The sequence below is a fragment of the Bubalus bubalis genome, chromosome 18 (genome assembly GCF_019923935.1).
Source record: "Bubalus bubalis isolate 160015118507 breed Murrah chromosome 18, NDDB_SH_1, whole genome shotgun sequence".
NCBI lineage: Eukaryota > Metazoa > Chordata > Mammalia > Artiodactyla > Bovidae > Bubalus > Bubalus bubalis.
In genome coordinates, this window is record NC_059174.1 from 44,452,151 (window position 1) to 44,474,887 (window position 22,737).

The window sequence follows — 22,737 nt, forward strand, 5'->3', positions numbered from 1 at the left end:
AAGTGGAATTTACCAGGGATCGAACCCCGCCCACTACATTGGAAGCTCGGAGTCAGAGCCACCAGACCGCCAGGGAAGTCCCCCCTGATTTTAGATAAAACTTCTCGGCAAGATACCTCACGGTAGATGGTACCTACTTCCTTTCGCGGCGCCTTACCAGGGGGAAAAAAAAACATCTGGAATCCAGGATATTGAACTTCAGTTCAGTCGCTCAGTCGTATCCGACTCTTTGCGACCCCATGAATCGCAGCACGCCAGGCCTCCCTGTCCATCACCAACTCCCAGAGTTCACTCCAACTCACGTCCATTGAGTCGGTGATGCCATCTAGCCATCTCATCCTCTGTCATCCCCTTCTCCTCCTGCCCCTAATCCCTCCCAGCATCAGAGTCTTTTCCAATGAGTCAACTCTTCGCATGAGGTGCCAAAGTTTTGGAGTTTCAGCTTTAGCATCATTCCTTCCAAAGAACACCCAGGACCGATCTCCTTGCAGTCCAAGGGACTCTGAAGAGTCTTCTCCAACACCACAGTTCAAGAGCATCAATTCTTCGGCGCTCAGCTTTCTTCACAGTCCAACTCTCACATCCATACATGACCACTGGAAAAACCATAGCCTTGACTAGACGGACCTTTGTTGGCAGTGTAATGTCTCTACTTTTGAATATGCTATCCAGGTTGGTCATATTAGAACTCCAAATTACATCGCCCAAAAGGTCTAGGAGGGGCGGGGCTGTCCCACAGGAGTCAGCGAAGCGCATGCGCAGAGAGGCGCACCCTTTCGGCTGCCGTAGCCCTCCTCTTCACGTGTTCTCCCTGTCGTCATGGCGGCTGTTCAGAAGCCCGTGCTGCTCGGGCTTCGAGATGCTGCAGTGCACGGCCGTCTCACGGGGCCGAGCGCCTGGACCGCAAGCAAGCTGGGCGGCGTTCCGGTGAGGTGGGGCGCGGGAGCCGGGGTCGGCTGGAGCTGGTGTTGGGCTACGGGGTGAGGGAGTGGGCGAGGTCCCTGGACAAAGTCAGGGTCTGAGCGCCTTCCTTGTCCTCAGGACGCCCTGCCCGCTGTGGCAGCCCCGAGGCCGGTGTGTGAACTGTGCCGGCAGCCGCTTGCTCTCGTGGTGCAGGTGTACTGCCCGCTGGAAGGCTCCCCTTTTCATCGACTCCTGCAAGTGTTCGCTTGCCCTCGCCCTGAGTGCGGTAGCGGCGGGGCGCGCAGGTAGGCGGGGAAGTAGCGGAGCTGCCCACGGGATTTATGCCGAGTGGGCGGGAGCGGCGGCCGCGCCAGCTGCACCGGGAGGGGACTGGCCAGCCCTCCGGCAGTTGGCGATGCAGTCCTCACCGCGGTTTTTCTTTACTATGAAGTTGGAAGGTGTTCCGCTCCCAGTGCCTGCAGATGAGAGAGAAAGAGACTCAGGACGCTCAGGTAACGCAGTTGTGACTATCATATTGTTGTTGTTTAGTCGCTAAATCGTGTCTCTTTGCGACCCCATGGACTGCCTGCAAAGATAGGACTGCAGAACAAAATCCAGCTTTTCTTTCCCAATAAATGTTGCTTTATATATTCTCTTGAGTTCTTAATGTGTGCGAAGCATTGTGCTAGCAATAATAGGAATAAAAAGGTGGTGTTTGCCTATATTTCTTGGGGTTCAATTGCAGATAATAGAAAAGCGTTTTGACTTTTTGTAGCTGAGACTGATTTAAAGTTAAGTTTTTCCTTATCTTACTAGATAGGCTGGAGGAAATTACTCCAGGAGTGACCAGCAGAACTATACTCCTCAGAACTGTCCTGTCAGGGAGCTGCCATGACACCACTCATGCAGTCTGGAAGCCCAGATGTATTCTGATGAAGTTGCCCTTGTCAGAACTGTTGACTCCAGAGCCTTGCTCTGTCTCCATCTACATACCAGCTGCCTTTTGCTTCATGGTCACTCTTTCTACTTCATTCTGTCAAGTTTGTCTCTCTAGTGTTCCTTATGAGCAGACCCCCTGACCGTATCTAGAACCCTAGCTGCTTAGGAGTCTGGGAAATGTAGTTCTTTCTTACCAGCTTCTGTAGTATATGAAGCACAACTGAAAGCGGTGTTGAAGAAACCACCATAGTATATCTGCCACAGTGCCCCTGAAAAGGAAACACAACATTCCTCACCTCCAACATGCTTTTGAGTAAACCATGAGGTGCTGGAGTGGGAGGGGCAGATGTTAAGTAAGGTTCCTTCAGGAAGGTGAAGGATTAGGTGGCTCAGGAAGCCAAGGGAACAGTGTGCTTGAACCTCATTCGCTGGGTATTTTTCCAGAAACAGGAAAATGGCCTCACAGCTGAGGATTGGTGTGAAGGTGCAGATGACTGGGGAAGTGACAGTGAGGAAGCGTCTCCACTGCAGCCTATCTCGGATTTTGGAAATGATTCGAGCAATGCCAAGGACAGAGACTGGACCTCCCAGCTCCAGGACCTCCACCTGCAGGATATTGTCCCAGGTGTTGCTCCTCCTGCACCTCCTGGGGAAGGGCCGGCCTTGCTTCCTACGGTGCCGCAGTTCCTGCCCTATTACATCTGTGTCGTCAATGAGGATGACTACACGGACTTCGTCAGTCTGGACCATGCTCAGAGCCTTCTGAGGGAGTATCAGCAGAGAGAAGGAGTTGATATGGAACAGTTGCTTTCCCAAAGGTGAGTGTGTGTGCTGTTGAGTTTGAGAGGTGGTTTTATCAGGAGGCTTCCAGAGTGGGTACTCTTTGGTTTTATCCTCAAAACTGGGGATACTTTTTCAGGCAGAACTTTTTCAGGTCCGACACACCTACAGGCGTGTTGGTGTTTGAAAATACTCCATAATGGAGAAAGACATGACAAGAGCCAGTGGGTATATGACTTTTTATTTTGTTTATTTGTTTTATTTTTGGCCGCCCTGAGTCTTTGTTGCTGTACACAGGCTTTCTCTAGTTGCGACGAGTCGGGGCTACTCTGTACTTGGAACGTGCAGGCTTCTCATTGCAGTGGCTTCTCTTATTGCGGAGCCGGGACTCTAGAGTCTGGGCTCAGTAGTTGTGGTGCATGGGCTTAGTTGTCGTGAGATACGGGGGAATCTTCCTGGACCATGGATTGAACCAGCATCCCCTGCACTGCAGGGCGGATTCTTAACCATGGGACCACCAGGGGAGCCCCATGATGACTTTTTACATTGCAAATAATTATCCAGTGTTGAAAATGGCTAAGAAGCAGGGCTTGGGAGAAAGTTGGGCAGGGGGTTACTGTTTTTCGTTATAAAGTGTTAAATTTTTAAGTTATGTACGTATATTTTACTGTGGTAAAGTTTTTAAAAATTGTGTACTCTATTTTCTTTTTTAAAAACTCATTTATTTATTTAGGCCGCCCAGAGCAGCTTGTGGGATTTTAGTTCTGCAACCAGGGATTCAATCTGGGCCCTCAGCAGTGAGAATGTGGAGTCCTAACTAGTGGACTATCTGGGAATTCCCTGTCTACTGTTCTAAATACAGTAATTCTCTGAATGTAGACACACAAAAGTGTTTTCTGCTTTTCTTTTTAGTCTGTCTAGTGATGGTGATGAAAAATATGAGAAGACTGTAATTAAAAGTGGGGATAAGATGTTTTACAAATTCATGAAGAGAATTGCTGCTTGTCAGGAGCAGATTTTAAGGTAAAGGCACATTTCCTTTTATTGTTTTTCTTGGTGATAAAAGTAATGTGCGTTAGTTAGGAAAACACAGAAAAGTAGAACAAGAAAACCAAAATCCACAATATTCCCCAAACCAAGAAGCTAAGATTTTAGTGTATTAAGTTTAGTTATTTTTTACGTATCTGGATGTATATGTGTAAGTAGGTATTGTGTGTATTCTTTTATTGTTGTGAATTGGGGTCATGGAATATAGCTATTCTCTTTTCATAAACATTCGTTGGTATTGAGGGTTTCCCTATGTATTAAAAATTCTTCCAAGTGATTTTCTTATGTTTTATTTTATTATTATTTTTTTTGCCTCCCTCCCCGCCCCCTCTTCTGTTTTAAATTTAAATATTCAATAGGTAAAACACATTTTTAAGACTCAAAAACATAGAAGTATGTACATATGCATATATGTATAAATATAATGGAATAATTCCTTTCCTACTATTCATATCTACTCAGGTCATCACTGTTGTTAGTTCCTGTGTGTGCTTATGTAATTTCTTTATGAATGTCAAAGCAAATGTTACATGTTACTTTCCTTTTTTTTTTTAATCACAGGAAAGCATTCAAGAAACATTCTGTTTCCTGGTTTTTCAACTGTGCTATTATCTATTATTGTATCTTTTCAGAACATTAAGAACTATATTAAAAAAAAAAAGTTACTGTTGTCCCATGTCCATTTTACTTGTTGATGGACTTTTAGTGAGCAAGTATTTCTCTAGGATGCATTTCCTGAAGTGGCATAATTAAGCAGAAGGGTTTATGCAATTGTGGTTTTAATTGCTAGCACCCAGTTTTCTCCCATTGGATTTTTAATTCCAGCTGGCAATATATGATCTTTAATTCCTACTGGCAACCTATAAGTGCCTGTTTTCCGATGGCCTTGCCAGCAGGGTGAGGTTCATGCTTTTGTATTTCTGTCAATTCACGGTGAAAACGGGCATCTTGGTATAATTTTACCTGATTTTTTTCTTATGAATATCTTCCTCTGTGTTGTGGAATTACTTCTGTTGGGTGGGCCAAAAGTTTGTTCAGATTTTTCTGTAACATCTTACAGAAACCTTTTTGGCCTCCCTATTGTCTATTCATAACCTTTACCCATTTTTCCATAAGTTCTTGTTCCTTTTGATTTTTAGGAACTTTTTCTATATTAGAGAGATTGTGATGATTAATTTTACATGATTAAAATCATCATGATTTATTTTCTGGGCCTGTTTGTTTTTTGACTTTGCTTGTGGCAGTATTGTTGGGTGTTTGATTGTTTCCATCTGGTTTGTTTCAGTTTTGCACAGATCAGTGCTGCAGTGTGCATCCTGTTCACAACTCCTGGAATGTCGTAGTGATTTCTGTCTAAGCTAGTTCTAGGAGTGAAATTGAGGATTGAAATTTTGAAGTTTAAAGGTTCTTGATATATATTGTTCGACTGTAGTTTTTACTCCCAAGTACAAAGTCAGACTTTACTCTTGATTCTTGGCATCCTAATTTTATTGATGATAATTCACTTTATTTCTCCTTACTTTAATTAGGCATGACAACTAGAGATGCTGTGTTGAAAACATGCCCAAATTATGAAACCTTCAAGCCCCTCAGTAGTGGCAGTAATTCTTAGGTGGAGACCACCCTTTGGGAGGGGCCTCTTCACTGATGAGACTCAATGCTCACACTGATCCTCTCCTCCTACAGGGCTGAGTTATTGTGTGCTGGGCTTGGAGTTGGTCCAATAACAACCGCTCTTGGTGCTGGCCACAAGAGTACCTGGTCTGGTCAGAGGAGACAGGACACTATATGCTATGATAGGTGCCCAACGGAGATGTGAACAAGTGTGCCAGCAACCCAGAGGAGGGACCAGGGGCCTTTGCCTGTTCATCAGGAAAGGCACCATGCGGGAGACACACTTGGAGCCCCTAGCCCATACCCTGTAGGATAAAGGCCAAGGATGCTTTGCGTCACAGAAGTAACTGATGAAGGAAAACGATAGCCAAGTGCATCATGGCGGGATAGGGGCAAGCCAGTGGGCTGGACACCATGGTGTCTGAAGTGAGAACAGCTTGGTTCTTGCCTCCCACAGCTCCACACCTTGACCTCCTTTAGGACACACACCCTTGTTGTCCTCCTTGACAGACTGGGTACTCCCCAGACTTGGTGTCTAGAACTGGCATGGATTAGGTATGTTTTCAATCCATTTCTTACTAAAGAATTTGTATTTTATTCTGTAGCCAGTGGATGCCAGGGGAGTGATACAATCACTCGAGATTCAAGGAATCCAGGTGAGAGATGGTATAAGGTTTTGGATCAAGGCAGAGGATGTGGGAAACAGGGAATGAGTTTGGGAGATATTTGTATAATGGCAGTTCTTGGTGACCCTTGGATATGAGAGTAAAAGATTGGAAGGCAACAAAGTGGTTTTGAGCTTCTGGCTTGTGAAATTGGATGAGTGTTGATGCAGTGCTAGAGATGGGGATTTTGGAGGGTGTTATTTGGGGAGTGGAGTCTTGATTGTTCTTAGACTATAGAGTGTGTCTTTGTCAATTTGATTTACATCTTTGAAACTAAATCTTTGTTATAGTAGTTTTGGTTTTATTTCCCTTGCACATTCTACTTTACAAGTTTCTTATACCGAAGCCATAATACTTTGTAATGAGTAACAACTGCCCAGAGGATGTTGAATAAGAGATTTTGGAAGTTCAGGGCCTGGGTTTTTGATTTCTAGTTGAAGGTCCATGGGCAATTCACTTAACCTTTCTTATCCTTAGTGCCTTGTCTCCAAAATGAGGATGATACTACAACTACCTATTTCATAGGATCCCTCTGGGAACTAAATGAGGTGATGATGAAAATACTCTGTACAACATCCATAAATACTGTTTGTTGTTTGAAACCCACTATGCTGTTTTGGGGAAGCAGAGATCTATAAGGATCTCTTAATAGTATTGGTGTACTTATGTATTCATAATCTTTGGCAGTGAGGACAGTGTATTATTCTCATGCAAAGCATAGTGCTTACATATAGTAGGTATTTGTGATACCGGTACATTTTCAAACATGGTAGGGATGAAAAGAACCTTGGTTTTGGTCTTAGAAGACTTGGCCTTGGGGCAGATGACTATTTACTCTTCTGTAAAATGGGCCTAATGCCTACTTCGTAGGATGTTTGGAAGGATTCAGTGAGCACGTTCATTCATTCAGCTAATATTTACTGAGTCTACGCCAGATGTTAGGTGCTGTTACAGATGCTGCAGGTACAACAGAAAATGACACAAAGTCCTTGTTTTTATAGATTTTACCTTCTAGTGAGAGAGTTTAAAAATAAAAAGATACATTGTGTGATTTTCACAAGTGATAAATGAGGAAAATAAAACATAACTATTCTAAATAGGATGTCACAGAGGCTCTCAGAGGAAATGACATATCCAGCAGGTTATAGTATATAAAAATGACAACACAGGGAAAACGTGGAAAAATGGGTCTAGATACAGTGGTCAGAGTAAAATCACATGGTCTCTCTATCCTAATACCTGGTTACAGTGAATATAAAAAGTAAAAATCAGCCAAAAATAAAGTAGAAAAAAACAAACTTTAAAAAGAAAATCCCTTCCATCTGCATTGAAATAAGGAAAGAAATTTAATACCATAAAACTCAAAAGTGGCAATCCAGGATGTGATATCACTAAAAGTCGAATACAGTTCTGGGTGCTTCACATGTATTTATTTATATAGTTAACTTTCTTTTCACAGAGGAAGGTACATTTCTGTACCGTTAGTGTGAGTTCTAGCCATTCAACCTTCTTCTCTCACTTCTTGAAAATACACTGATAAGTCCACAGCATCCTGAGAATTGTGGTAATAATGTTGAATCTGGAAAGAAGCAAACAGGAGAAGAATCTGTATCTTCTGCTGTAGGGCTTTTGGCCACACAACTGGGTGTGGTGCGGATTAAGATACAGGGAATTAGGAATTGTCTCTCAGAAGCAAAAGTTGGGTTCCATGATACGATACAGAAATAATAAAGAAGTCAAGGGCAATTTCTTGCCCATTAGAGTGGGATCCCCCAACATGTAAGACATTTTACACTATCTCAGTAAAAATGAAGCCCAGGTGTTCTAGTAGATTGCATTGAGTCTTACAGAACTCTACCCCCACCCCGATTCACCTACAGAAGAGTACAAGAAATGAAAAATGTGTTTGGAGAAGGGGAAAAGAACAGACCTCTGATGTGAGATTGACAGGAAGTCAGTAAGAAAACCCACACATTGTTTTGGAACAAACAGGTGGTCTAAACAGAGTTGCCCTCTTGAGGCATGAACTAGCTGAAAAGTGGCAGGCCACCCATGTAATCATACTGTTGGCAGTAAAATTAGAGAAATGAATAGTGCATACAAAAATGCTCCAAGAACCATATCTGGAAGAAAAGATAATCTGAGGAACACATAATTCCCAGCAGAGTTTTCAGGATACAGACAAACTTTGTAAGACAATGTGTTCACTAAAACCAAGAGCTCAAAGTTGAGAAAATAAGATGCCAAGGGAAGTTGAATTGCTAAAGAAATCAAGCCACACATTGCATATCTAATAAATTTAGAAATAGTCAACTTGGCTGCAAATCAAAGTACTGATGTGAAGAGAGTTTCAAAAATCTCATGAATGCTGAACAAAAAGACAAAGTAATTAGAAGGTGCTATCTTGGAAGGTCGGAGAAGGCAATGGCACCCCACTCCAGTACTCTTGCCTGGAAAATCCCATGGATGGAGGACGCTGGTGGGCCGCAGTCCATGGGGTCGCTAAGAGCTGGACACGACTGAGCGACTTTACTTTCACTTTTTACTTTCATACATTGGAGAAGGAAATGGCAACCCACTCCGGTGTTCTTGCCTGGAGAATCCCAGGGACGGGGGAGCCTGGTGGGCTGCCGTCTATGGGGTCGCACAGAGTCGGACACGACTGAAGCGACTTAGCAGCAGCAGCAGCATCTTGGAAGGTGGATAAATATAACTGCTATAAAAATAACAGGTGTCCAAAGAAGAGAACTCAACAAATGGATCCAAAACAATACTCAAAGATAAAATAGGATATTTTCCCCAAAATGAAATAACTGAATCTGCGGATATTAAAGTACATTGATGACAAGAGTGGTTGAAGTGAGAGACTTAATCTGGTGGTGGTTTTAAAAATATTGTCCATCAGGGTCCTATTGTATGGCACAGGGAACTGTAATCAGTATCCTGTGATAAACCATAATGGAAAAGAAAGAAAAAGAGTATTTATATGTACAACTGAGTCACTTTGCTGTACAGCAGAAGTTAAACACACATTGTAAATCAGCTATACTTCAATGAAAATTTTAAAAGCATAAAGTGTATCCGAAAAGTTCATCATTTTGGCTATGGCTTTCCATGTATTTATTTTCTTTATGGGTTAGTTTTTTCTGCTTCTTTGCATATCTAGTAACTTAAAAAAATATTTACTGGAAACTATATGTTGGAGGACAATAGATACTGAAGTTGATACTCATCCCTTAGGGGTGCACACCCCTTCTTCTGTAAGGCCAGAACTGTGGGGAGCTGAGTCTCAATCCACAATTGAGCAGAGTCTGGGCTTTGTTGCAGTTTTAGTTAAATTCAGTTCAATATTAGCTTTAGTGCCTTCATCTAGACTTTAAATCAAGCATTGATAAGAATTCAGATGTCTTGCTATCATTTCCAGCCTTGCAGCTAGTTTTCTGGGCCTTTGGATTTTCTTTGCTATCTGGTTTTGCTCTGGATATTCTCCAAGAAAGAAACAAAATTGATAAAGTGTAGTCTTGGATGTTAACATGTGACTTGTATGTGGCCCTAATTCAGCATTCTTTTTCTTTTTATTCTAGGTACTCCTGGAGTGGAGAACCACTGTTTTTGACCTGCCCTACATCAGAAGTCACTGAGCTCCCACCCTGCAGCCACTGTGGAGCCCGAAGGATATTTGAGTTTCAGCTTATGCCAGCACTGGTCAGCATGCTCAGAAGTGCTAATTTAGGTAAAAGGCCCTTTATTTATTTGAGTTTGTGGGTTTCTGGCACTAATTTGGGATTAGTTTTTAAAATGAAGCCTAGTGTTTCATCTTTGTTTTCTTATAAAATATAAGCATTACAGAAAATTTGGGAAATCAGAATTATTTTTAGGAGACATATTTGTTGCTTCCATTCGGGGCTAGTATAAATAAAGTTGCTTTGAACATTTGTGTACAGGCCTTTGTATGGACATAGGCTTTTGGGTTAAGTATCTAGGTCTTGTTCATTTCAGTCTCACAAGTGTGTAGCGACATCGCATGGTTTTCATTTGCGTTTCTCTAATAACTAATGATTTTGAGCATCATTTTCATGTGCTGATTTATCACTATATGTTTTCTCTGGTGAAGTGTCTGTTCTAATCATTTTCTCTTTCTAAAAATTGGGTTGTTTGTCTTCTTACTGAATTCTGAGAGTTTTGTATGTATTCTGGATACAAGTCCTTCATCTGGTATATAATGTACAAGTATTTTCTCTAAGTCTAGCTTGCCAATTTTTATTTTTGGGTTTTTTTCTTTTTTTTTTTTAGTGTAGACTTTATTCTTTAGAAGCTTTCAATTTACAGAGAAATTGCGAAATAAGTACCTAGAATTCCCATATACCTCACGTCCAGTTTCCCCTTTATTAAAATAAATTTATACTAATACAGTACTTTTGTTATAATTAATAAGCCAATATTAATACATTATTAACTAAAAGTCCATAGTTTATTTAGATTTCCTTAGTTTTTACCTAATACCCAAAAGCCCATCCAGGAGATCACTTAGTGTGTCTCTTGCCTGTGATGAAAATTCAGACATCCTCATTTTTTCGTAAGCAAGATTTTTTTTAAAGAAATATTTATTTATTTATTTGGCTGCACCGGGTCTTTGTTGCAGCATGTGGGATTTTTAGCTGTAGAATGTGGGATCTAGTTCCCTGACCAGGGATCAGACCTGCACCCCCTGCATTGTGAGTGTGGAGTCTTAGCCACTGGACCACCAGAGACATCCCAGGACTTCCTCATTTTTGATGACTTTGACAATTTGTGGGAGTACTGGTCACTTGTTTTGTAAGATGCCCCTCTTGGAATTCATCTGATTTTTTTTCTCATAATTAGAATGAGACTACAGATTATTGAGAAGAAAATCATGGGGTGTGGGGTAAAGTGCCATTTTCTTCATGTCACTCATCCTATCAAGGGTGCCTCTTTAAACATTGATGGTTGATGTTGGCTGGTATTTTAGGTTTGTCCACTTGAAAACAGTGCCTTTTTCCCCCCCTTCCATAAAGTACTGACTTGTCTTTTTATCCTCTAAACTGTCCTTTTAAAAACAGTTTTTAATTTTGAAGCACAATTTATCAATCTTTTCTTATATGAATTATGATTGTGATATCTTGTCTAAGAAATGATTGCTTAGCCCAAGGACACAAGTTTTGTTTCTAGTTTTACATTTAGATTTATGTCCGTTTTGAGTTAAATTTTATATATGGTATGAGGTATGGTTCAAGTTCCTTCTTTTCCATGTGAATATCCAGTTGTTTCAGCACCACTTATTGATAAGAGTCTTCTTTCTCTGCTCAAGTATCTTTTACCTTTGTTGAATATTGGTTGTCCATATATGTGTTAATTTGTTTCTGTACTCTTTATTCTGCATTCTGTTCCATTAATCTGTTTTTCTGTTTTGACACCACTGCCACACTATCTTGACCACTGTAGCTTTGTAAGATTTGTTGTTGTTGTTTAGTCACTACGTCATGTTTGACCCTTTGCGACCCCATGGACTGCAGCATGTCAGGCTCCCATGTCCTTCACTGTCTCCCAGAGTTTGCTCAGATTCATGTCCATTGAGTCCATGATGTTATCTGACCATCTCACCCTCTGCTGCTCCCTTCTGCTTTTGCCTTCACTCTTTCCCAGCATCAGGGTCTTTTCCAGTGAGTCGATTTTTCTTATCACGTGGCCAAAGTGTTGGATTTGTAACTTGGTTGTATCAGTCTTTCAGCTTTATTCTTCCTTTTCAAAAATATTTTGACTCTTCCAGATCATTTGCATTTCTGTGGGGTTTTTTAAAATTGCATTTTATTTCTTAATTCTTTAACTGAGCCGTCCGATAAGTTAGCCATTCTATATGTGCATGCTCAGTCACTCAGTCATGTTTGACTCTTGGCAACCCCATGGATTGCAGCCTGCCAGGCTCCTCTGTCCTTGGGATTCTGCAGGCAAGAATACTGGAGTGGGTTGCTATTTCCTCAACTTCTTAAAAAAAGTATAAGACTTTCTGGGATTTTGTTTGGTATTGCCTTGGTTCTCTGGATCAGATCGAGGAGAAGTGATGTCTTAACAATGTTGAGTCTTCCAATCCATGTGCCTAGTATGTCTCTCTATTTATTTAGGTTCTCTTTTTTCTTGCAATAGAGTCTTATACTTTTCAGTGTAGAGTCTTGCATATCTTTTTTCAGTTTTGTCTCTATGTGTTAAATGCTTTTTTATGCTATTGTAAATGGCATTTTAAAAATTTAAGTTTCTGATGTTTGCTGCTAGTATTAATATGTTTAAATATAATTGATATTTTGAAAAAATGTGTTATAAAATACACATACTTAAAAATTGACCATTTTAGCCATTTCTTTAAGTGTATAATTTAGTGATATTAAATATATTCACAGTCTTATGTAACTGTCACTACTATTTTATTCCCAGAACTTTTTTGTTATTCCAAACAAAAAAATCAATCTGTAGTCATTAACTACTCTGCTGCTGCTGCTAAGTCACTTCAGTCATGTCCGACTCTGTGTGACCCCATAGACGGCAGCCCACCAGGCTCCCCTGTCCCTGGGATTCTCCAGGCAAGAACACTGGAGTGGGTTGCCATTTCCTTCTCTAGTGCAGGAAAGTGAAAAGTAAAAGTGAAGTCGCTCAGTCGTGTCTGACTCTTAGCGACCCCATGGACTGCAGCCTACCAGGGTCCTCCGTCCATGGGATTTTCCAGGCAAGAGTACTGGAGTGGGGTGCCATTGCCTTCTCCGATTAACTACTCTGCTGTTGCTGCTGCTAAGTCGCTTCAGTCGTGTCCAACTCTGTGCAACCCCATAGATGGCAGCCCACCAGGCTCCCCCATTCCTGGGATTCTCCAGGCAAGAACACTGGAGTGGGTTGCCATTTCCTTCTCCAATGAATGAAAGTGAAAAGTGAAAGGGTACCCCTCCCCTAAAAGAATGAGCCCCACCCCCGCCCCAGCTTATTTTCTCTTCCCCTAGTTGCTGGTAACCTCTATTCTGTCTGTTTCTGTCTCTGAATTTGCCTATTCTAGATACCTGACATAAGTGGAATCATATGATATTCATCCTTTTGTGTCTGGCTCATTTCATTTATCATAATGTTTTCAGGGCTCATGTTGTAGCATGTATCAAAATTTCTTTCCTTTTTATAGTTCTTTCATGATATACAGATTTCACTGTATAATACAGATTTAAAAAATTTTTTAACTTGGTGGTGGGGCTTTCCATCTTTTGGCTACTATGAGTAATGCTGCTGGGAACATTGGTATACAGATACATTTGAGTCACTGTTTTTAGTTTTTTTAGGTATATCCTCTGAATGGCATCCCTGGGTCTTCATTTCTTTATTTTTTTGGCTGCACTGTGCAGCATGTGGGATCTTAGTTCCCCGCCCAGGGATGGAACCTGTGCCCCCTGCAGCGGAAACATGGAATCCTGACCACTGGACTAGGGAAGTCCCTAACCATGTCATCTTAAGAGCTGTAAACACATATGTTGAAAACAAAGAAAAATCTCAAATCAGTGACCTAATTGTTTACCTTAAGGAACTAGAAAAAGAAGACCAACCAACCAAAACTCACAGAAGAAAGGAAAGAATAAAGGCTAGGGCAGAGCCTTGAAGGATAATATAAAAACAACAGAAAACTGTTCAGAACCAAGTTTTTTGCTGTGGATTCGTTAGGATTTTCTACATATAATATCAGATCATCTGTATTTCCTAATATATATTTTATGGGGCTTCCCAGGTGGTGCTAGTGGTTAAGAACCCACCTGCCAATGCAGGAGACCTAGAGACTTGGGTTCAATCCCTGGGTCGGGAAGATCCCCTGGAGAAGGGCATGGCGACCCACTCCAGTATCCTTGCTTAGTTGTAAAGAGTCAGACACCACTGAGATGACTTAGTGCTTCATATACATATATATATATATGTACACATATATACATGTACATAGATATACACATATACATATTACTATTTTCTAAATACAGGTATTTTACATGGACTAGTGACTGATTACATTTGATTTTTATAACCACTTAGTATTCATATGTGTATTTAAAGTACGTTTTAGAACAGACATGAAAATACTTACTGAATTCACAAAACATGTTTATCCATTGTACAGTATTTTAAAGGTTATTGTGATTTAATTTTAGGAGCAGAAATTTTGTCTGTTAAGATTATGAGCTAACCAAGGCACACGTTTGGCGCAATCATACACAGTTGAGGAATAATGGCTTCTGCCTCTTTGCACAGCTGCCATAGTCACTCATGTATAATGAGCGAGTCACTCATGATGATGGGCTTTCTTATGTCAACGTTATCTTTTTCCAGTTTATCAATAATTACCTAAGAAGCATCATGTACATTTTTTCTTTTATTTCAGTACAATCAGTAAATCTTTCCTCTGTGGTGATGGAAGTGTTCTTAACATGAACACACTTCGTCATGTGACATCATTGTCACATGGGCTACTTCTCGTACACCATCAAAAGCAAGGAAAATTGTTTGCTTTTTATATTCCCAACTTAAATTTATATTTCAATTTAACCTGATTTCTTAGGACCATTTTACATATTCTTTGAATTGCATTAAACCCATAAGAAAGTGAAACTGAAAGTTGCTCAGTTGTGTCTGACTCTTTGCAACCCCAGGGACTATACAGTCCTTGGAATTCTCCAAGCCAGAACACTGGAGTGGGTAGCCTTTCCCTTCTCCAGGGAATCTTCTCAACCCGGGGATCGAACCCAGGTCTCCTGCATTGCAGGCGGATTCTTTACTAGCTGAGCTACCAGGGAAGCCCTAAAAACACATAAGAAGAGATCACTGTTTATCTTTACCTACATCATTAGCTATATGGACATTATAATAACATGTAAATTTTACTACATTGAAAAGCATTTCAGGGTTTGATCTTAGTACAATTTTTCAAAGAGGTAACTTATTTCTAAGACAAAATATAGCAACAACTAAAATAACTTGGGAGACTACTATTTCAGTTTCTTTCAATTTGTTACTTTCAGGGGTTTCCCTCCTGGTCCATTGGTTAAAACTCCCCACTTCCGTTGCAGGGAGTGCAAGTTCAGTCCTAAGTCAAGGAAGTTCCACTAGTCCTGAGGTGCCACCAAAAAAAAAAAAAAAAAAAAGAAAAATCATCACTTTCTAGTAACCATCTTAGGAACTGATGAGTTCTACATATTTTTTAAACAATTCTTATTTGAAAACATCAAGATGAAAAACTGTTTGTGCTCAGATTCTGTTATCATTATTCTAATAACAATATTTGAGTTGCAGATAATTTGATTTTGTTCTGTTAGTGTGGAAATGTAAGTACAGAGACAAAAACAAGCATTCTTGGAAAAAAGATCAGATCAATAGAGATAATTTTACTTCCTCCTTTCTGATTTGGATGCCTTTTATTTCTTTTTCTTGTCCCATTGCTTTGTATAGATCTTCTTCATTGAATATAAGTTGCACAAGTGGGCATCCTTGTCTTGTTCCTGGTCTTAGGGGAATAGCTTTTAGTTTTTCACCATTGAGTATTATGTTAACTGTGAGTGTTTCATGTATATGGCCTTTTTCAGATTGAAGAATTTACCTTCTGTTCCTCATTTACTGAGTGATTTTTATCACTACAGGGTATTGAATTTTATCAAATGCTTTTTTCTGCATCAGTTGAGATATCATATAATTCTATTGATTCTATTAATGTGGCATATTACACTGATTTTGGTATGTTTAAACATCTTTTCATTCTTGGGATAAATCTCATTGACTCATAGGATATAAACCTTTTTATAAGGTCCCCTTTTTTGGTTTGTTTTTATGAGTTTAGTATCTTCTTTCATATCTTTGGGATGTGTTCTATTTTTTAAATTTTTACTTGTTTCCTGCATTTTCTATTTTCTGCAGTTTACCTTTTTTTCTCTGCTTGTTTTGATCCCTGAGTTTTCTATTGGAGATTTTCTGTAAATATCTGGTAAACCTTGGAAATCACCATTATTAGCACATGTGTAGGATCATTCCAGTCATCATTCTTGACATAAATGCAGACAGAAAGTTAAAATAGATGTATGACTAGAAATTTTTTTTCTAAAAAGGAAAAGATTTAGTAATACTAAAGTACTAGAATAAATTCATGAAAATTTAACATAAGAAAAATTAAGTGTAAGTGAAGGAGCTGCTGGACTTTTTAGGTAATGGGTTCTTTATTAAAAGAGGCCCTAGTTTCTAAAAGATCCTCTGAAATTAAGAAAATTATATTCATTCCATATTTCCATTTTAAATAGTTTGTATTTGACCCTTTAATAGATAAGGAAATGTTTACCCTACTCCATCTCCACATATTTTAGTATCAGTTTTGCTTTATTAAGGTTATCAGTCTGTATTCTGGAAACATAATTCTCATAGCTGTTTAGCCTGTGAATTCTTTATTCTGTTCTCTCCTAGTTGGATTCCACCATGTAATTGCCTCAAAGAGGGCTCGCAGGTATGAGCTCTAACTAGTCTGCCTTTCTAGTTGAAGGACAACTTATATGTAAAGTTATTAAGCCCCACTTTCTTTCTTCAAAAGTTGGTAAACCCCATGCTGTCACCTTCTAATAGTGAGGGCCCCACTAGCCCTTTTATCTGGTACCTCCTGTCATCTCCCATGGCTGGACCTCACTAGAAGTACGTTTTTCTGAAAATCCCTGAGATCTTTCACGATCATATAGATATCTTTTGGCATTGAATGTTGCTTTGTGGAAGTCTAAGGGTGGACTGATGCCCCTCCACCCTTTGTAACTAACACTGACACCATAGAACTTTCTTTATCCATGAAGTCCAGTCAGTGAACTAACAGGTCTTGCAGTCCCATTGTTCTGTAATTCTTATTTACTTATTTTAGCTGCACTAGGTCTTAGGTATGGCATGAAAGAGCTTCGATTTTTGTTGTGGCATGCAGGACCATTAGCTGCATCATGAGAACTTTTAGTTGAGGCATGTGGAATCTAGTTCCCTGACCAGGGATTGAACCCTGGCCTCCTGTTGAGAGGGCAGAGTCTTAGCCACTGAACCATCAGGGAAGTCCCATACAGTTTTGTTTGTCATGGGATTGGATGGGTCTTCGGACCTGCATATTTAGTTTTTCTTCTGTTTTGTTTCTTTCTTTTTAAGTTGGCCATGCCGTGCGGCTTGCAGGATCTCAGTTCCCCAGCCAGGGGTTGAACCCACACCCTCAGCAGTGAAAGTGAGGAGTTCTAACCACCAGCCTACCAGAGAATTCCCCTGAATGTCTTTTCTGTTGAGTTTGTAGCTTTTCTGTAGAAGCAACACCAGTTGGTTGGGTCACCTTTCTCTTCTCAACTCCATGATAACATCTTTTCTCTTTCCCTCTGCATTCATTGAACTTCTTGGAAGCCTTTCCTTTCTACCTGTAACTAGATTTCACCTGTCTTTTCTGTTTCTTGTGGTTGCTGCTATTTTTTCATTACATGTGTAATGGGACTGTTTTGATCTCCATATGCCTCTTTCTCCTCCCCACCCTTCAGTCCCCACTGTGGGAGGTCTCTGGGTTCATGTATAATACTCAGCTATTTCATATTTTATTCTGATTCTTTGCATCTCCTTCTTTCCTCTCCTGCTGGTTACTATTACTGAGGCTGCAGCCTTCTCATGCCCTCTACAAACTGCCTGTTATGCATTTTAGTTAGGAATTTTCTCAAATTCACCAGGTTATTTCTTCAAAATCAGCTCTATTTTACCCTTTTTTGGGACTGTCTTTGACTTTCTTTCCATTATCACCACCTACATTTAATATATATATATTTATTTATATATTTATTTATTTGGCTGCTCCAGGTCTTAGTTGCAGCATGAAGAATCTTCTATCTTTTTGTTGTGGTATGCAGCATGCTATCTCTTTAGTTGTAACATGTGGGATCTAGTTCCCCGACCAGAAATCGAACCCAGGCCCTCTGCACTGGGAGCACGGAGTCTTTAGCACTGGACCACCAGGGAAGGCCCAACTGCCTACATTTTTTTTTTTTTTTAATTTTTATTTATTTATTTATTTTTGGCTTTGCTGGGTCTTTGTCGCTGCATGGGCTTTTCTCTAGTTGTGCCAAGTGGGAGCTCCTCTCTAGTTGCAGTATACAGGGCTTCTTTGGCAGTGGCTTCTCCAGTTGCGCAGCATGGGCTCTAGGGTGCTCGGGCATCAGTAGCTGCAGCACATGGGCTTCAGTAGCTGTGGCTCCCACACTCTAGAGCACAGGCTCAATAACTGCCTCACCAGCTTAGTTGCTCTGCAGCATGTGGGATCTTCCTGACCTGGGGATTGGACCCGTGTCCCCTGCATTGGCAGGCAGATTCTTTACCACTGAGCCACCAGGGAGGCCCTGCCTACATTTTTCCTTTGCTGCTCCAAACCAGTTGCTCAACTCATCCTGTTGACTCCTGTTTTCCTATTCTGATATCAACAGGCTTTCTTATTACTCACGTTCTCTTGATGCCATTCTCCTGGCTCCATGCATTGATACATTTCTATAAATTCTTACCTATTTTCTGCTTTTTGCCTGTATCCTTTCTTGGACGTAGTGTTCTGTTAGTATGACATTTTAAAATGATCTTCAATGTCAAATAGTCTGGATTTGGCCACATCATGCAGGATGCAAGATCTTAGTTCCTCGACCAGGGATTGAACCTGTGCCCCCTGCAGTGTAAGCACAGAGTTTTAACCACTGGACCACCTGGGAAGTACCATATTTTAAAAGTATATTTTGCTTATCTGTTTTTTTTTTTTTTAATCAGCAGTCACTTTCTATAGGAATACTGTGACTGTATTGTGACTGAGTGCTAATGAGCACTGTTTTTGCCTTAAGTAATTATTTTTTCAGCTTGTAAGGTAAAACCACTGCCTATGGCAACATCAGTTATCTTGATATTGAGCAATCCTTCTCCTTCCTATTAGCTTCTTCTGCTTAACCTTTTTGCTTTACAGATAACACTCAAGATGTGCCAGGCTCTGTTCCAAGTATCTTATTTGTACTAGCTTATTTACTCCACACAGCAATCTTATCATCATGATAAATACATAATAATATCATAGAGGTGAAATCACTAGGTGGTAGAGCTGGGTTTGAACCCAAGCAGCCTTGTTCCAGTATCTGGGCTATATTGACTAAGCAAACTGAATATTGAGTGTATCTCCTAACACTTTCTCTTTATTGGAATCCTGATTATGTTGTATTTTTCAGATCTTTCTGTGGAATTCGGAACCATTCTAATTTACACATGTGAGAAGAGTTGCTGGCCTCAAAATGATCAGGCGCCCATGGAAGAATTTTGTATTATCCAAGAGGACCCAGATGAATTATTATTTAAGTAGTGCATTTCCTTTTATTTATATAAATTAAACTTTAATGTTTAAATTGTCTTTTTACCTCATTTTGACTCAGAGTTTATTAGCTCTTGTTTCTGTTTGCTTTTTGGCACCTGTGATGGGTCTGGAGCCAGGATTTAGAACCTCTCGTTTATGGGCTGGTTAGCCCTTCAGGGTCAGTGACCTGTGTCCACAGAGGCAGCTCAGAACGTGGCTCCTCTGTAGCCCACGGGCAGGTGATCTTATGGAAGACCCTGACGAGTTCTTGGAGGGAGAGGCAGCTGTAGCGCTGTGAGCAGCAGCTAGCCATATATTACCCTGCAGCCTCTGCACTTTTGCTGTCCCTGAATGCTGACAGAGCATACTGCTGGGACTGTTCCAGCTGCTTGAGGCTTCTGCCCTGTGACATGAACTGTTGAAGCCTACCACACTTTCCCACCCTCATCTACTTCCACCTCTTGCCCCTTTGTCTCTTCTGGACATTGTCCCTCCACCCAGCTGTCCACCACTCATCTCCCCTTTCTCCATTTAGATTTTATGTTTTTGACTGCTTCCTTGCCCTCTCCCTGCTTCCCAAGGTGGGGAGAGGTACCTGGGGAAAGCGGCTGGCCGTGTAGAAGAAAGCAAGGGTGTTGGTTATAGATATTTCAGGAACACTGGGTTTGTAGGGCTGAGGCCGGGTGTGGACCTGCAGAGAGAGGTTTTTTGTTTGTTTTTATTTATTTATTTATGACTGTGCTGGATTCATTGCTGCAAGGACTTTCTCTGGTTGCACCAAGCAGGGGCTGCTCTGTGGTTGTGGTGCACGGGCTTCTCGTTGTGCCGGCTTTTCTTGTAGAGCACAGGCTCTGGGGCACGTGTGGGCTTCAGTAGTTGCATCTCCCGGGCTCTAGAGCACAGGCTCAGTAGTTGTGGTGCATGGGCTTAGTTGCTCCATGGCAACTAAGATGTGGATCTTGCCGGATCAGGGATTGAACCCATGTCTCCTGCATTGGCAGGCGGGGTTTTTTTTTTTTTTTTTTTTTTTTACCACTGAGCCACCAGGGAAGCCCTGCAGAGAGAGGTTTTGATTCCTCCTCTCTGTCATATTGGAGAAACCATCACCAGTTCCCTTGTGGCACTTCTGTTGTGGGCAGATAATCCCTCAGACTTCAGACCACTCACTCCAATTAGAGCAGAATACAGACTGCTCATATCAGGTACATCAGACTACATCACTTTGGATTTATTTAAATGGCCAGAGAGTACCCTCCTTTGATGAGATGATGGGGTATAATTGTTGCTTTAAACAGTTGATACAGCCATTTTCAGATATGACTTAGGTGTCATGTTTCTTTTAGGTGGAGACAATTTGTGCTTCCAACCAAATGCGTTCTTGAATCTAGTTATACATGTTTGTATCAGATCTTATCTAAATAGAGTACAGATCGCAGAGGCATCCCCATCATCCAATAGAAATAATGTTTGTAACATAATTGTTAAGGAAGCAAGAAATGAGAAAACAAGTCCAGTGTGAACCCACTTAAATGCTGTGTCAAAGATCTAGATCTGAAAATAGAAATACCAGCAAGGCCCTGAGGAGTAGGATTAGCTGTGCAGTTCTGTGGGCAGGAGAGAAGCAAAGGAAGGTGGCTCTATCCACTGCATGTCTTGAGGGAGAAGGAAGGTGAACATCCTGTGCAGGATGTCTGTTTATGAGAGGCAGGCCAATGGTAGGGAAGGGACGTCAGCAGCGTACTATGCGAGGGTGTGCCCCCCCGCCCCTCGACCAACCCAAGCCATGGTTGGGTTCCCTGGCCCTTCCTTTACCTTATGGTTCAGAACCACAGCCTGAGTGCTCCTCACAGACCAAGCTTGGTGGGTGCTTGGTCAACCAATCAACTGATGAAAAAGAGCAGAGAAGTCAAAAGCAATTTTCTTCTGTTTTCCATTGTCAACCAACAAAACAAAGAAGAAAAGAGTGTATTTGGCATTATAAGAATTGCAATTTGGGGCTTTAGTCATGGTCCAGTGGTTAAGACTCTGCCTTGCAATACAAGGGACACCTGTTTGACCCCTGGACCAGGAAGATCCCACACGTTTCAGAGCAAGGACGCCCATGTGCCACAACTACTGAGCCCACGTTCTGCAGCTCCTGAAGTCCACACACAACCTAGAGCCCATGCCCTCCCACAAGAGAAGCCATCACAATGCGAAGCCCATGCATTACAACAAAGAGTAGCTCCCACTCACTGCAACTAGAGAAAGCCCATGTGCAGCAATAAAGACCCAGTGCAGCCCCCAAAAATAAATAAATCAATAAATCTTAAAGAAATTACAGTTCGGAAGACACAGATTTGAGTATAATGGAAAGAGTGTTCCAGGGAAGAGAATCAGGGGCTTATGAAGACAAATGCCATGAGGCTGTACTCTGACACAAGAAAGGAAATAGTTGTCCTTTAGGGATGATGGTCACGAGTTGTTTTAAGGTAAGGGTCTGATAGATAGGCTGTCATGAGTTATATTTGGATAAGGGTAATAAGCATTGAATTTCTGGCAGATGTTTTGAATGCTTTCATTAGGACAGTGAGTGGTCAGAAGGTCAGACTTCACTGCCGTGCTGTGCTTAGTCACTCAGTGGTGTCTGATTCTCTGTGACCCCAAGGACTGCAGCCCGCCAGGCTCCTCTGACCATGGGGATTCTCCAGGCAAGAACACTGGATGGAGTGGGTTGCCATTTCCTTCTCCAGGGGATCTTCCCAACCCAGGGATTGAGCCCAGGTCTCCCACATTGCAGGAGGAGTCTTTACCGTCCGAGCCACTAGGGAAGCCCTTGGGGTCCAGAAGATATAGACACTACAGACAGATAAGGGGGTCTTATGGAAGCCTTGCATAAGTTACACTTTATCGGTGGCCTTCCAGCTCCATTTTAGAGAGCTCTCTTAGCAATAATGACTCTATTTGGATTTTCCTTTTACACCATCTTTTCCTTTTTTCTTCTAATAATTTTTTCCGATTTTAAAGTTCACATTTTCTTTGAGGAGCATGAGCATCTGGGAAATACAGGAAAGTTTAGAGAAGAAATAAAAATGGTCCACAATTCCAGCATACATAAATACACAAAAATACTAACCACGGTTATTTTCTTGCCATTTGAGAAAATTTTTTAACAAAATTTAATCACTTACATGGTTTTATATCTCTTTCATTTAACATTATGTTGTGTTTCCCCCATCAGTATTCTCCCAGGACATACTTTGTAATTGAAACCGAGTCTCCCCGCTTCCTGAAACCAAGTTCCCTTACTGAGTTTATGATAAATCTCTCCACAACTTTACTCCCTTTCTTAACCTCCTCTGATCTCAGTCCTATGCTAACGAAACACTAATCAACCAGAGTCAGATGACTAAAATTGCTGTTGTT

General features: G+C 41.1%; 1 protein-coding gene across 1 annotated transcript; it reads left to right on the forward strand.

The window, feature by feature from the left end:
- Window positions 1-616: 616 nt before the first annotated feature.
- Window positions 617-19,400, forward strand: PDCD2L (programmed cell death 2 like). Its single transcript, XM_006043210.4, has 7 exons — window positions 617-927; window positions 1,042-1,208; window positions 1,355-1,415; window positions 2,287-2,660; window positions 3,535-3,645; window positions 9,533-9,681; window positions 19,211-19,400. The coding sequence occupies exons 1-7, from the start codon at window positions 820-822 to the stop codon at window positions 19,339-19,341; spliced, it is 1,101 nt and encodes a 366-aa protein (XP_006043272.2). The 5' UTR covers window positions 617-819; the 3' UTR covers window positions 19,342-19,400.
- Window positions 19,401-22,737: the final 3,337 nt, after the last annotated feature.

Excerpts from the sequence above, each read along its gene's own strand:
- PDCD2L (XM_006043210.4), top strand. The coding sequence starts at position 820 with ATGGCGGCTGTTCAGAAGCCCGTGCTGCTCGGGCTTCGAGATGCTGCA. Across the intron at positions 928-1,041 it reads GCAAGCTGGGCGGCGTTCCG|GACGCCCTGCCCGCTGTGGC; the intron begins GTGAGGTGGGGC and ends CCTTGTCCTCAG. Across the intron at positions 1,209-1,354 it reads GGTAGCGGCGGGGCGCGCAG|TTGGAAGGTGTTCCGCTCCC; the intron begins GTAGGCGGGGAA and ends TTTACTATGAAG.